Here is a 14,858-nt window from a genome sequence, read left to right on the forward strand (position 1 = left end):
ACAGACACGCAAACCTCTACTTGCCCTTCCGTTAAAATTTGACTAAACCAGTTTGGTTTAGTCAGAGTTCAAACAATGCAGCCTTTGAGAGGCGCCCCTTTCACCGAGGTTCAGCTTGGCCTGCACATTCCCTAACTGAAAACACAAACTGCTCCCTCCAGGAAAACCACTGAAGCTACATTAACACATTCCTCCTCTCTACCCTTAGTTCGTACATTAGAGATGCTGGGGCCCCACAGGAAATAATATTCATCTTTAAAAAGAAAAAGAAAAGAGCTGTTCTGCCTTGATCACTTCTCATTATTCAGAATCAGAATAGCCTTTATTGTCATTGCACTGTGGAGGTACAACGAAAGTGAAATTCACATGCTCAGGTGAGAAAACTCACGTGCCCTTTAAACAATTACAGCATCTCCTACATACCTGTTACCAAGGCAGCAAGTTCACGTCAACTAACCAGGACAGATGTGCAGAACAGATGTGCAGAACAGAGACCCTGTAAAGAGGTGGAGCTCGAGAATAGGACAATGGTGATCCACAAAATGGCTTCTCAACCTCCTGTGCTCAGTTTTCCCATGAACCTGTTATCACACCTATGCTGACACGTACACAGTTTTATCAAAAGTCAAATAGTCACATCAGCAAAAAAAAAAAGGTGTGTCTCAACTCTAAGAGCAACAAGAGACAAAGAGGCAACTTCATAACTGGATCAATTAATCTACAAATCAAATCATGAAGAATCAATGACTGGCGCTCGTATTCAGTCAGGCTCCTCAGTCATCATGGTGACCTCAAGTGTTAAAGAGGAAAACAAACCACACGAAGCAACACTGGAACATTTAAAAAATCAAGAAGTCTTTAATATCAACCAAATAAGAAAAAAATACATAGAAAGACATGACAAAATTGTGACATTATTAATTCTGTTTTTCTTTTCCGAAGACCAAGATAAATTCAAAAATGAAAAAATACAAAAAAATAAAACAACTTTTACACATAATAGTCAATAAAAAGCACATTTGGGGTAAGACCGTTTTGTTGTGTCTGTATACCGTTCACTTGTATAGAAGAAGCACATTTGCCATTTTTTGGCAGCAATCACAGCGCAGCAGTCAAGAATAAAGCACTCAGATAACATAAATTATAAAGCACTGCAAAATAACAGAAGAGAGGAGAGGCTCTAATAGGAGAAAATAAATCCTTCATGCTTGCTGTCACTGAGTAATACACAAATGTGACACCATAAATTAGTAATTCTTTTTCTCTGCTACATATTTATATATTTATACTATGTACACAGGAAGGTTTCCGCTTTTTTTTTTTTTCTGTTATGCGAGTGACATGGGAGATGTTAAGGCTTTGATTAGTCATCAGACATCTGGAGCCAAAGAAATAGCAACAGTGTGGCATTCTGGGAAGAAAAAATAAATAAAAAATTGGATATTTTGACTGATAACCTTGTGCTAGACCCAGCCAAAAATCACAGGGCTTACTAAAAGCATTTTGTTTGACGGGGTTGGATGCTGTGGTGTGCATATCTGTGGAGGCAACAGCGGAGGTGGCTAAAAGTACGAAAAGTCAAAAACAACATTTTGGAGGCGAGCAGGATTGAGCGACTCTTCTATAAGCACTGAAAGGGATCCACGATGGGTAAGAGGTTGGCATTCTAATGAAAGCTATATTTCTTGTGCAGAACAAAGACGAAGGACAAATGGTTTCAATAAAAAGCAAGCTTCTCTGGCATACTGAAAGGTATGTGGTCCCCTTAACCAACATGGTTACAGATTCGGGGCACATCTTGTGTCAACTCTTTCCAAACGAATAGGACACAGTATATATCCTGACACAGCTACTGAGCAAGCAGAGGAGAAAGAAGAATTTTTATAATGTTAGTGTTATTTTTTTTATTTACTTTTGGTGTGTGTGTGTGTGTGTGTGTGTGTGTGTGCGTGTGTGTGTATGCAGCTTTGCGAGCACATTTGTGTGGGCTCATGTCAGAAGATGGCAAAGTTGTCAGGTATGAGGTGTCTGCTGCACAGTTTGGCTGTGGGAGTGAGCATAATGAGAGCGACTGAGGGGCGTTTGTGTGTGGGCGAATGTTTCTCTGCATTCTCAGAGTGTATATGTACAGTATGTGTGTGTCTTTGAAATGCACAATATTTCCACTTTGCCACTTTCTCATGGTGACAGAGAGTGGCTACTCAGGTTACAGTCCCGACGGCAAAGGGAGATGTCCAAAGCCTGTGAGCATCACTAAAATACACTCCAACACACAACTATACGCAAACAGAGAGCTGACTCAGACACAACACAGACCGTTGCTTGTGTGGTCTACCTGATAACCTGTGGTTTTTTTGTTGTTTTTTTTTGCCCTGTGCAAAGCATCAGTCAAAAAGATGGAAGAAAGCTATGCTGCACAAAAAAAAAAAATAAAATAAAAGTGCTTATTTTGTGGAAATGTAGGAAATTGGAAAAATGGCCTAATTTTCTCCCCAAATCAAATTTTCTCCTGGGCTTCAGGTAAGCTAAGCTCAGCTACTTCAGTGTGTTGTAACACCCAAACTACTGAGGTATTGATCAGGGTGAAAATTACATTCTGATAGCCCCCCTCAGACATATCAACTGTAGGCTTCGACAAAACAAGAACACCTTCCTCTTTATTCCTGGCAACACTGGCTCATATTGATGTGATATTTACATTTTCATAAATATCCACATTTTCACAAGAAAAATAAAGAGACGTATATAGTACACAGATACCTCACATCAAAATGTACATAAAGATTTTGTCCCTTGTCGTATTTTTTATTTTTTTTAACTTCAAAAACCAAGTTTCACACTCATATTTTTCTCTTTGCAGCTGTGACAAACAAGTGCAAAAATAAGTAATACGTTTTTTTTTATGTAGTGGTTGTGACAAATTCGGTGTATTCGGTACGTTTACAATAGCCCAGGCTGACAGGACTTGCATTGAAGTATAAGCTAAGGCCATTACACAATATTCCTATTGAACACACTGGCTTACAATATGCCACACGGTGCTCCAACACTAAACGCTGTCTATATTTGTAATCCGTCTCCTGTGTCTCTCTCCTGTTCTCTCTCCACCTGTCTGAAGGTTCACAGCCATCACAATGGCAAACAAGGACAGACTCAGACTATGCAGATCCAAGGTCTGTATTCAAGTGTTGCTCTGACATCGGTAGGTCAAGGTTAAACAGCCATGATAAGAGATGTAGGCAAGCACAGTCATCTTTGCCCTTGGCAATGAGTCACCCTGTCTTTGACCTCATGACCTGAAGCAAGCGCCAACCCAGATCTTAGCAAGCTTTGGAGAGGCCAGTCTAGTCATCGAGACCACACTGACTAGATTCCCCTGTGGGGGTCAGAGGGGAGTTGATTAGAAGGCTGGGAAAAGCATGATTAGAAAAGCTTCTCATTACGATTGTCCGGATTCTTTGATGCATGCCTAAGTACACGCTGAGCTTCAAGTACAGCAGTGTACAGTAGCCATGGAGGAATAATTGCTTGAGAAAACCTCTGGTGACTTGTAAAAAATAATGAATTAACACTCAGGAAAGAATCAGCCCTGAACCTGTCTCATAAAAGGGCCACTTCATCACATGTAGCCCGTTAGTCGATACCCAGCCTTTTATGTCTTCCAATCAATTCCCTGCATTTTATATCTGCTAATGGAAAGAAATGTTACATTATTCCTCCTGGAAAAGCAGTCTTACCCAATGCCACTGCACTTTGGAGGTGATGTGCTGTTACATCCGGCCATTTACTAAGGTGTGGGATAAGGCAGAGGGTCTGTGTGTGACAGAGTGAGTGTGGCCACCCCAGGTGGATTAGTCAGTCCTGATATGTCGGGGCAGGCAGGGCTGAAGTCGAGTAAGTGGGGCATTTGACACATTAGGAGCGGTAAAATACTCCCCTGCTCTTGGTAGCCCTGACCTCAACACTGCCCTGGATAAATCATAGACTCCTCATAAACTCTGGAGAGAGGGATAAAGGAAGATGGAGAGACGGAGGGATGAGGGCGAGATAGAGTTGCGAGGAGGGAGAGGAAACGCCACGTCATAAACGATAAGTGGTGGCAATCTGTTGGTCCCGGCTAAGCGAGCGACTTCACGGCTCATTACCAATCAAGCTCCTCCTGTCAGCAGCGCTCTGAAGAGATGACGATGAGGAGGAAGGGAAGAGAAGAGACATGTTCATCTCCCGTCCTCCTGCATCCCCCTCTTCATCCCTTGACCCTGTCAGATCAGCTACACTTCATTCCCTCATCGCTTGTTTACCGTCTCTTACCTCCAGGCACAGTACAAAAGTTTACATGTGACTACCTTGTTAAGAAGTTGTTTCAAACTCTCTGCAAACTTGCTTTGCTCAGTTAGTTTGCTTTTGTATTTGTGAAACACACAAAGGACCGAATGCTCGGGAAATTTTGCTCAGTTCAGTTCTCGAGTCTAATTGTCTAATAATCCGAAAAGATGCTTTTTCAGAGTTTTAGAGGAAGGCAGAGAGAGCAAAGAGGGGAACTCATTAGTAGGCATGAGCAAATAGCATTCACTTCTCTAATACACCTGATGGTTACGGTCTGCACTTTAAAACCACATCAAAACACCCAGATGTCACAGCGCGACACGTTACCAAAACAAAGGTTTTCCACAGGAGGACTGAGAATCACAGGCAATATGTAACTGTGCAACAACCCTATTTTCTAGTAAAGGTAAGAGTGAATATGTAAGCAGGATGCCTCCTCTATAACGAAGCTTGAATCATGAGTCAACTATCCTACTCCCACACTATGTAGTTTCTCTTTTCGTCTGTCTGTCAAGAGTCAAGGTCCCAGTGATAGAGAGAGCATGAGCAGAAGCAGTGGGAGACGGATTGTTCTTTTCTCCTCTGCTTTTCAGTTCCTAGGGACCTGATAATGCTCCTTTTGAAATATCCCACACACCCTCTTTTTCCAATCAAGTCCATTCTGCGGCTGCACTGTGATTAATAGTAGGATACATTTAAATTCAATTGCAAAAATAAAAAGGGTATTCTTTTCTTTTTCTCTTATCAGACAGGAACAAGACCCTAGAGCCACAAAATCCTCAAGAGAAAATCTCAAGCCTGCTTTCTCCTCCTCCTCCACCTCCTCTTCCTCCTCCTCCGTTGCTCTCCTCCTCCTCTATACGTAAACTGCAGTCCGTGAGATGACCGAACCATCCCGCTGGGACTCCATGTCGTCATCCAGGTAATCTCCAATCATATCGTCCTGGTCGTGAGGCGGGCGTAGCTGAAGGATTGGAGCCCCTCCAGAGAAGTGGTCATACCTCTCCTCCTCCTCCATCTCATCAAACTTCCGCCTCTCTGCATCGTCTAATTCGTTGCTCAGCAGGATGTCTTGGGCGGTGGGTGTAGTGGCGACAACTTCAGGCCGGCCCCCCATGGTGAGTGGCTGGTGATGGTTGTTTTTCTCTCCAAGACCCTGATGGGATGAGTTATCGTTGCAAACGTAGATGGGGCCATTGTTGTTACCACCTCCGACACCGCCGCTGCCGGCTCCTCCACCAGTGCCATTCTTGCTTGCCTTCTTGCCGCCACCGAATATACGCGTCTTCATGTCGCTGCCGCCGTTGGCTCTGTAACCCTGCTGCTGTCTGCGGCTACGGGTGACAAGCACAGCAATGAGGGCGGCAACCAAAAGGAGGGCCAGCAGGGAGCCTATAACAGCTCCTGCTACCACGCCGGCATTGGATGGGTTTGGTGAGGGCTCTGTAGGAGGGAGAAGAGGCAAAGAAAATGGGAATAAAAGGGGAAGAAAGGTTGAGAAAGAGAATAAAAAAAAGAATGCCAGAGGGGAAAAGGAGACAGCATTAAAAGGAGCAGTAGGAAAAGAAAAAAAAAAATAGAAAAAAGTAGGGGTAGGGAGATGTCAGTGATGCTGGTCTGAACTGTATTCAGTCAAGTGTGTAAGAGTGCTGAGGTGTCAATACAGTCAAGTGTGTGTGTGTTGAGCTTCCTGCTACACTATGATTTCCTCCTCTCACTCAGAGCTGCTCCTGTCCCGTTTCTCCCTGTGCTGTCCTTCAACAGCCAGGGTCCATTCAAGACTCACCCCAAATCACAACGCAAGGCAATGGGGGCATATTTATTTGAAAAAAATAAATAAATAAATCAAACCACACACAAGCATACTTTCTGAAGAGGCAGGGAACATCGTGTGCAGAACAGGTGGTGGTCATGCAGGAGGAGGAGGACGGCAACGACAAATGGATTAAGGCAGGGTGGAATTAGAGGAGGAGAAGGTGGTGGAGGAGTTGGCGGGCTGAGTGAATGACAAAGCGACACAGCAAAATGACAACTCTTCCTGGAAGCCATGAATGAAGAGCAGGGAGACAGGCAGGCATCGCTCTTCCCTTCTGTAAAGCAGGCAGTGTTTGAGTACACATCTGCCCCACATGCAGATCCAAATTCACTCCAGCATCAAGTCACATCTGCCTTGCTCCACATACACACACATAAACAGATTTAATTTCATTGGCTTTCTTAGAGTACAAAATGACTAACTGACTGGGGATCTGAGGAAAACTAGGACTCTGCCATCCAATACAGTATTAGTATTTGGGCATCTGCATGCGTAAAAACTCCTGGGATAAAGTGGTTGAGTCTAAATCAGGGTTGTGAAGAGGTCCCACATGGATTGTTAGCTGTATGGCTCTTCCCATTCCCTTGACAACATTTTCAAGTGATATTAGTGCTCCATTTTAAAGCAGGCATTTGAACTGCACTATATATTCTGTAGGTAAGGAAATAGCAAGCTAAGAGTCAGACAGGACATTGTGTGGAATTTATTGACATACTGTTGCAATAAAACACCTGAGATTTAACACTAAAACAGTACCATCTTGGATAAAAATCATATTTCACTACATTTTAATTACTAGCACATTGAAAAAAGAATCTTAACTGCAAGTAGTTGATGCCAGCTTTGAGCTCTTGGCAGACGGTAGACATTTTGAGACAGCTTTGTAAAGATGCTTCAAGTAAAACCATTTAAAAAAAGAAATGCAAGAGCAGCATGACTGCTTTGCTTGGGCTCTTTTGAGGTCATGACATGCAGGCTCTAAGTGCTTTTGGGGACTCTGACAACTCCCCATAAACAGAACCTGCGACTCTTTTCCCCATGTGGTCATCATCTATAACTCAGTGGGCTGGGAGTTTGGCAGTACCACTGCCAGAATTAATGTTGTTTGCAGTCACTGTACTGTGAAGCACTTTGAAGCAAAACGCCCTCCAAATGGCTCCGGTTATGTTGGAAGGCAATGTGTAGACAAAATATCAAGTGAGTTTTCTTAAATAGAAAGGATGAATACATTAGAAAGACCGCTTAGATTTTATTCTATAAGCCGTTTCTACGGCAACATGACATCTTTGGAGATTTAAAGAGTAAGCTTACTCTTAGAAAGGAAAATTGATTTTTTATTTTATTTTCATGTACATTATTCCCACTTTTAAAGGATTCAAAGGTTAAGTATTTTATGAGATTTTATTTTCTGTTGTACTTAATATGCTTTTATATTACGTTCAACAAAGCACAATGTTATAGAAACATCATGTTATGGAGCAAAGTCGGGTTTTATCTGCCATTCTAAAGTGTTTCAGCTCCCTTCGGGTTTGAAAATAAATAAAGTCTTTGTGAGAAAATACATTTTTAATTCTAGTCCTGAGACGAGAGTGATTAGGAACCCTCAGATACACTAAACAACCTCTCAGTTGCTTTAGCTCTGCTCTCCTCTCCTGTCTGCACTTTCACCAGCCGTTGCAGAGGATTAACCACAAGACGTTGCTGCTGAAATCCCTGCCTAAATTTGAAAGTGGCAAATCAGCCCTATTCTTATTGTCATTCTCATTTGAAATCCTACCGAAGCCTGCCCTTCTTGTTAAGTATACAGAGAGCTGACAGAATTATTCTTGTAACACTGATTCTTGTCAAGTGAGAAAATGGAAGCGCACTGCTGTCTGCACCTGTGCTCTGCTCTTTTCTCCCTCTATATGTCTGCCTCTTCTGTCTTCCACTTCCCTTTCCTCCATCTCTGCCTCCACTTCACCAGCTGTCTCTTGCATGCTCTCTGTCTCCTACAATCCATTTTCCCCATCATTGCTCCAATTTAGATTTGTACTTCTGTCTTATGGTACTTCTCTCTGCGCTTCACATGCAACATATGCCCAGGGAAAGAATTAATAATGATGGATACATTTTCTCCTCCTTTCGTTGGTTTTCTCCCACAGCACTCTGGCTCTCTCGCCTCGTATGGTGTGCTAAACAGTCCTTTCACACACATGAAAGCTAGAGCAAGGACTCTGTGTCCACTTGTAACAGGAACACAAGAAATGCATTATCGCCTCAGGCTCTGTGGCACTCCACCACATGCAACATGGCAATCTCTGAGCAAACTCTGGGCCAGATGAGGCCACATTTTCCCTAACATCAAAGGAAATTACACTAAAATTCTAAATGCAAATTCTCCCTTAGTACTACTCATCCAATTATTTTTAATGTGTTACTCAAGTCACTGTGTCGCTTTCAAAGTCTGTGCTGGTAAATCCTTCGGTGGATAACAATTCATGTTTTATTCTAACCTTCTGGAGACAGCACTTGAAAGATTTTAAAGAGAGATATAAAGGCCCCAAAAACCCCTTCAGGATCCCAGCACAGACCCATTTCAGACTGGACACATCCTAACAAAGCACCAGTGGAATTCATTTAAGTGGGTGAAGAGGGGACATCCTATAAACACGTGCTGCTGGATGAGCCAACAGAAAGACTGCAATATGCACGCTGTGTGGCTAACTGGAGGGGGAAAAAAAGAAAAAAACATACATGCACTACGAGAGTAAGTAACTCCTCCCCCTCCCCCAACTACATATAGCATACTGTTGAAGCCAAAATACTGTATGCTTCTGAGAAGACACGTCTAAAATGACTATGCACTCCAAATGACCACAAGTAATGTGAACAATGGAGCGGAAGTAAAGTTAACTGCAGCTTCTCGAAAACATGCATGGTCACAGTCCCATACACACTCCCACACGATTATGGTTATTAGTGATCTGATGGTGGCTTGGGCTGCACCTAGAGCATAGCTTCGTAATATTCTATATCAGCAAGTTAAATTATTGAACAGATTTGTGTGTGTGTTTGTTGCAAAAATGTGTGTATGTGTGCTAATGAGGGGTGGGAAGGGGGCCAGTTGCAGGCTGGGGGGAGACTTGGCTCCATCAGACCTGTTCTCTGGCCGTTTTCGCATGGCTAGAGACACACACTGACAGACACAGGCAGATGCAGGGAGCCACGCGCGCGCACACGCCCTAACCCAACGGAGGAAAACAGCCAAGCCCCTTGCCCTTGAACTGTCTCCTCAGATGAGTCTGAAAATGGGCGAGAATGCACCGAATTGAAAGGAGATCTCTTTTCAGTTGAACTGAGGAGCCGCTCAGACCACATGGGGATTCAATCCAGGGCATTTAACTTTTTTTTTTTAGGTTCAGCTGAGCTGTCCCTTTTAGAACCAATGAGAGGAAAAAAGACAAAAAAAAGAGAAAGAAATGGAAGGAATCTGGGTTAGCCTCACAAGAACCCCCTCTTGAGAGGAGTCCAGAACGGAGGGATGGAGGCTACTAAGCTGTGATTAAGGAAGAGCTTCAGCTATTTAAGAGTTAAGCTTGAAAAGAGAGGGAGATATCATGGGCATGAGAGAGGGTGAGAGAATGCTGGGGGCAGGAGCTTCTTCGAGCAGGGAGCTCAGCATCAGACTTGTAGAGGCTGAAAGACAACCTGAGAAAGATAAGTAGGATGAGGAGAGAGCATATGCTAACTGAGAGGATGAAAGATGCAATGAAAAGAGCAAACTGCAGCCAAAGAGATGGCGAGGCAGAGATAAATCGAAAGAAAGACGAGAGGAGGGTATGTTTGTGTGTGACTAAGCATCAGGATCGAAGACGAGAGGGAGGAGAGGCAAGGAGAAGAGAGGACATCCATCCCTCTCTGTGCCCCCTGTGCAGGGCACGACTGAGGGCAGAAGACACGAGTAAGCAAACACACACCAGTGAGTGGATTCATGTTTGTGTGTCATGCAGCTATGGGGTAAAAAAGAGAGGGGGACCTGCAGTGTAGCAGGTGTTGACCATTTCACGCCTGTCGGCCCCTCTTAGCCCCGTTTGTCTACAAACATTCGCATTAGCCTCTGCAGGTCTGAATCACACCCCCATCTGGAGTCACAGCACATCTTTCCTACTCTGTTTTGACCATCATTCTCTCCTTCATTTCTCTCAACTAAACATATCTTTTTTCATTGGACACTTCTTTCCACCTCTGCTTTCCACAAAACCCTTTCACTCTGACAGTTGCTGGTTGCCTTAGTCACCTCTTAACTGCTGGCAGATTTAGCTCACATCTTATCCTCCTCCTTCAACTACAAATGAGTAAGACTGGAGTGGTCGGTAGCGAGAGCACAAGACGAGATGGAGGAGGGAGATGATGGGGTGAGGAAACTAAGGGGAGGAGTGGAAATGTAGGATGAAAGACAGAGCAGGAGAGGAATGGATGGGTGAGTGAGAAGAGCAGCAGTGAGGAGCTGAAGCAGCAAAGGGTGACTGATCCGCTCTGAGAGGCTTGGAGAGTGACAGAAACACACGCTATGCTGAGAGATAGTGGAGGCCAATGGTTGTGGAGATAGGATTCAGTGGCACAAGATTCTCATGGGAGTTTTAAATGCTGTCAGCGTCCCTCCATCCCTCTTGCCTTTACCCTCTCTGACTAAAGATTGCATGCTGGCACTGATTTATCCCGGTGCACACTCCCTTGCTTTGTAGTCTAAAAGCAGCAGTCTCCATCTTGCTCCCCCGACTCGCTGGATCTTTGAATCTTTCTTGCTTGTTGCTTGTAAAACACAGCAGGAGATTGTGACATCCCTTGTGCTACAGAGGCCAGTTACTACAACTGTGTGCAAAAGAACAGAGTGGCCCCAGAGGAGTGGTGACGCATGCTGTGGCACCATAAGGAGCCAAGGGATTCTAAGAAAGATGGCAGGGATGGGAGAGAAATAAAGAAAAAAGTACAAAGAGGGGAGAATGAGCAAGAGGACAAGAAAAACTAAAAATGAGGGCATGCAAAGGATGGGTGGTTCTTAAGATGTAGCTAACACAGAAATATAATCTCTCCCCACCCCATTATGGACAAGCTTTACCCCGATGTCAGCAGAAAATATCTTCAGGTTAAGTGCTAGCATGCGACAGAAGAGGGGAAGGAGATGCATTTTGTATGAGGTGAAATGCAGGCAAGAACCCTGCTGAAAGGTACAGCCAAACTCTTGAGGAACGGAGGGGGTTGGGACAGTATGGTCTGCTCTTCAATCAAACTGGCACCATTCTGAACTATCCAGCAAATGAAAGCACACACCTGACTACTAACAGGTATTTCACAGGCACAACACATATGAGTTAAAGTCTCGTATCAGCTTCACCAGATACATTACAAACCACTTAGTTTCAAAGTCAACAGTTACATCGCGATCGAATGAATTACTTTCAATCATTGGAGCCTTGTTTCAAAGATTCTGCCTCTTAAAAAAATACTGCCCATGTGCTTCACTTAAGTCTCTCCTGTCATTACTGATGGTCAAGTGTTGCTGAAAAGCTACTCAGTATTTTCTGTGATCATGATGTTAGGATAGAGAACAACTCTCTTCTTGAAGAATGAAAAGAATAGGAATCTAACATCTCTAAAACAGACCGTGGACAACATGGGCCGAGGGCACTGCCGAAGCACACAAACGTTTGACAATACATTTTATAAACAGCATGCAAAGAGAAATGGAGAAGTGGAATTCACTCTTAGCAGGAAGCAAAAAAAAAAAGAAAGAAAAAAGGGATATAAAGTTAAAGCAGAGAATTCAAACCCACTCAAAAGCACGCACTTACACACACACACACACACACACAAACTGATTCACTCAAATATTAACACACACCCAGGACAGAGCAGCTTGACCCTCTACACCTGTGCTACACACCCACGATTGTCCTCAGCATAGAGAATATGTTTGTGTGGCATGTGAGTCGCTGCAAACTGTATCCCTGGGGAAACCATAAGAGCAGTGAACACCAAGAAATGTGTGTGATGAAAGAGCAGTTGGTTCCAGTTCACCATATCTCACATAAGCCTGAGGAAACTTTACATGATGAATGAATCCTAAGTGTGCATTTCATTGAATTCCTGAAATTGTCACTGCTTTATTGATGCATTTACCATGTATAATTTATCAGCATGTTTGGACACTTGCAACTTGGGTAAATTACATCAAGTATTGGCTTTAAGCTATCGAGAGCAGCAAATTAGTGGATTTGTGATGCCAACTCATATGACAGAGAAGTGCATCAAAAAGGCACTTCTCATGGCACCTTTATGACAAAATGCACATATTAAAGAATTTAAAATCAGTCTCTCATACATCTGAAGGGACATTTTCTTACTAGTGTATTTATAGGCTAAAGGTGTGCGCTTGCTTGTGTTAGCCAACTCACCTCTGATTACGACTGTGACCTGATCCCTTCTGATTCCCAAGCGATTCTTGACCTCACAGACAAAAGTGGTGTTGACGGCCTCATCCACCTTTAGCACCTTCAGCTCATTGCCTTTGATCTGCACTGTGTCTGGCAACTCTCCTGACATGCTGTAGTGACATTAGAAGATCATCATTAGAAGAAAAGTAAGCGGGCCAAAGAGAAGTTTTAAGAAAAATAGGACAGTTTTGTACAAAATAAGATGAACAATGATGGAAATGTGCTGCAGTGCAGTGTCATCAAATTCCATTAATCTTGATCGGCAGCACAAAACCAGTTTGTTTACCACCCGCCTCAAAAAGCAACCCATTATTGTGTGGTGCTGGAAAATGCAATGGGGACATGAGAAATAATCAAAACTGAAAGATCCAGCCATAAAATCTCTCCCACTTTTAAGAGACGGAGTAACACAGCTTTTCTCACTATGGAACAGTCAAATCTTGTCATTTCATTGTGAGAAATTATATGTCTATTTACATAATCAGATCCCAGTTTTGTGAGGGCAATAATAAAAGCGCTGATTACAGCATTACAGCTACGCGAGGATTGTGGACCTGAGACTGAAGGGCAGGAAGGAAAAATGGGAGAAAAATAAAAGCTCGATGGAACTGGAGACAAGACAAAGATTCCATAGCATGCCGATACTCACGTTTTCCAGTTGACGGAGAGTGGAACGGGGTTAGCATCAGCCTGACAGGTGAGCACCAAATTTGTACGACCCATGTACCAATTATTGTCATAACCCAATATTTTCACCACAGGGGCATCTAGGGAAGGACAGATCAGGTCAGCAATGACATGGATGAAGAAGAAGAGTTCAATTAATAACTCAAAGATTTGAAATGGACAAAACCTGTCACATTTGTGTGTGGAAATCAAAGAAAATTATGATAACACGGTAGTGTGTGTGTGGCATCTTACACAGAACAGCTAGCTTCAACTTGAAGCTCTCTAGTTTTTCCTGGGTCCTGTGCTCCACCAAGCAGCTGATGTCTTTTCCATTGTCTGCAGGTGTGGGGACCATACTGTATTCGCTGCCCACCGTCACAGTGTTGTCGATCCCATCCTTAGACGTTGTTGTTGCATTGCCATTGGCTGTGGTCACCCAGGAGATCTTGGCAGCGGGGCGACCCTCTGCGGATTCACAGCGAGCCACCACGGTCGGTTTACTGCTGGCCTCCACTGTTACGATTGAGGCTGAGTTCTTAGGCTTAGCTGTCGGTAAAATGGATAAAATAATGAGGTGGAGGATGGAGACAGGGGGAGACAGAAATTTTAAGGACGTAGACACAGAACAAATAAAAATAAGATATCTCATGAAAAATATAATGGCAAAAGCAAACATCCTCTCTCTTCTCCCTCTTCAGAGCCCTCTCGGACAAACAATTACAAGTACCAGTGCAAAACAAAATCCAAAATCTTCCTTCTCTCTTCCTCATCCCGCCACTCCCTTCCCCCTCCCGCCATAATACCAATGATAAAAACTCCCTGATCGACCCAGTACGTTTCCATAAACAATTTGTAAATCACAACATGAGCTCTGTGATTCTTCAACCCCATCTACTCTATCGCACTCCTCATTTGCCCACTCTGATACTAGTGTGCGATCAGAGGAGAGCAGGAACGACAGGACCTGACAGCAGGCATGACAAGCAGCCAGATCAATACACTGCCTGAGGGGAAGGCATGGGGGATTGATAAGATGGAGAGAGATGAGAGGAGCAGAGACACTGGTGCAGGGCCAAGGTTAGACCAATGGTTCCTTACATTAAGAGGAACAGAGATGGCCTGATGATGCCACTTAAAATGGTAATTAGTCCAAGCTGTAAATGCTTTTATCCTGAATTCTACCTTTGACAAAAGAACAAATTAAGGGTTAAATAAAACAGAAGTAGAAGAAGATATTCAGTAACAATACATATTGTCTGCGAGGTAAACATGCATTTTCCAATTCCAACCAGATGGTTAACAAAATTAAGGAAAATATATCATAGCACCGCTTCAGTTCATCTTGGCACATATTCAGTGCATCTGTGGAAACTGTGGGAAAGATTAACATCACTGAACACTGAATGAGGTTTTTGGCTAGACTAGCTTATTTAATTGATAAAGACCGTTGGCCGCCGTCTCTCATTATAAATGTTGTTACTGGTCAATCTGTCAGCGGTGTTTGAAAGTCTGGAAAAGCTCCAGCTACAGATCTTTCAGCAGACAGTTCTGTGCTCGACTCCTCTGCAGCT

General features: G+C 43.4%; 1 protein-coding gene across 3 annotated transcripts in view; it reads right to left on the reverse strand.

The window, feature by feature from the left end:
• The window catches only part of LOC140316225 (poliovirus receptor homolog), an 86,523-nt gene that overhangs the window by 38,048 nt on the left and 33,617 nt on the right, over nucleotides 1–14,858 (reverse strand). The window contains exons 4-7 of one of the 3 annotated variants that reach the window (XM_072393968.1): nucleotides 13,540–13,833; nucleotides 13,268–13,385; nucleotides 12,580–12,728; nucleotides 5,147–5,769 (exon numbers count right to left, since the gene is read on the reverse strand). In XM_072393968.1, the coding sequence (XP_072250069.1) occupies nucleotides 5,183–5,769; nucleotides 12,580–12,728; nucleotides 13,268–13,385; nucleotides 13,540–13,833 (1,148 nt within the window). In that variant the 3' untranslated portion in view covers nucleotides 5,147–5,182. Of the gene's footprint in view, nucleotides 1–1,935; nucleotides 5,770–12,579; nucleotides 12,729–13,267; nucleotides 13,386–13,539; nucleotides 13,834–14,858 lie in introns of those variants that run through there. The other 2 variants (XM_072393967.1, XM_072393969.1) reach the window with 2 other exon arrangements.

Source organism: Leuresthes tenuis, unplaced genomic scaffold (genome assembly GCF_036924035.1).
Source record: "Leuresthes tenuis unplaced genomic scaffold, fLeuTen1.0.hap1 SCAF_10, whole genome shotgun sequence".
NCBI lineage: Eukaryota > Metazoa > Chordata > Actinopteri > Atheriniformes > Atherinopsidae > Leuresthes > Leuresthes tenuis.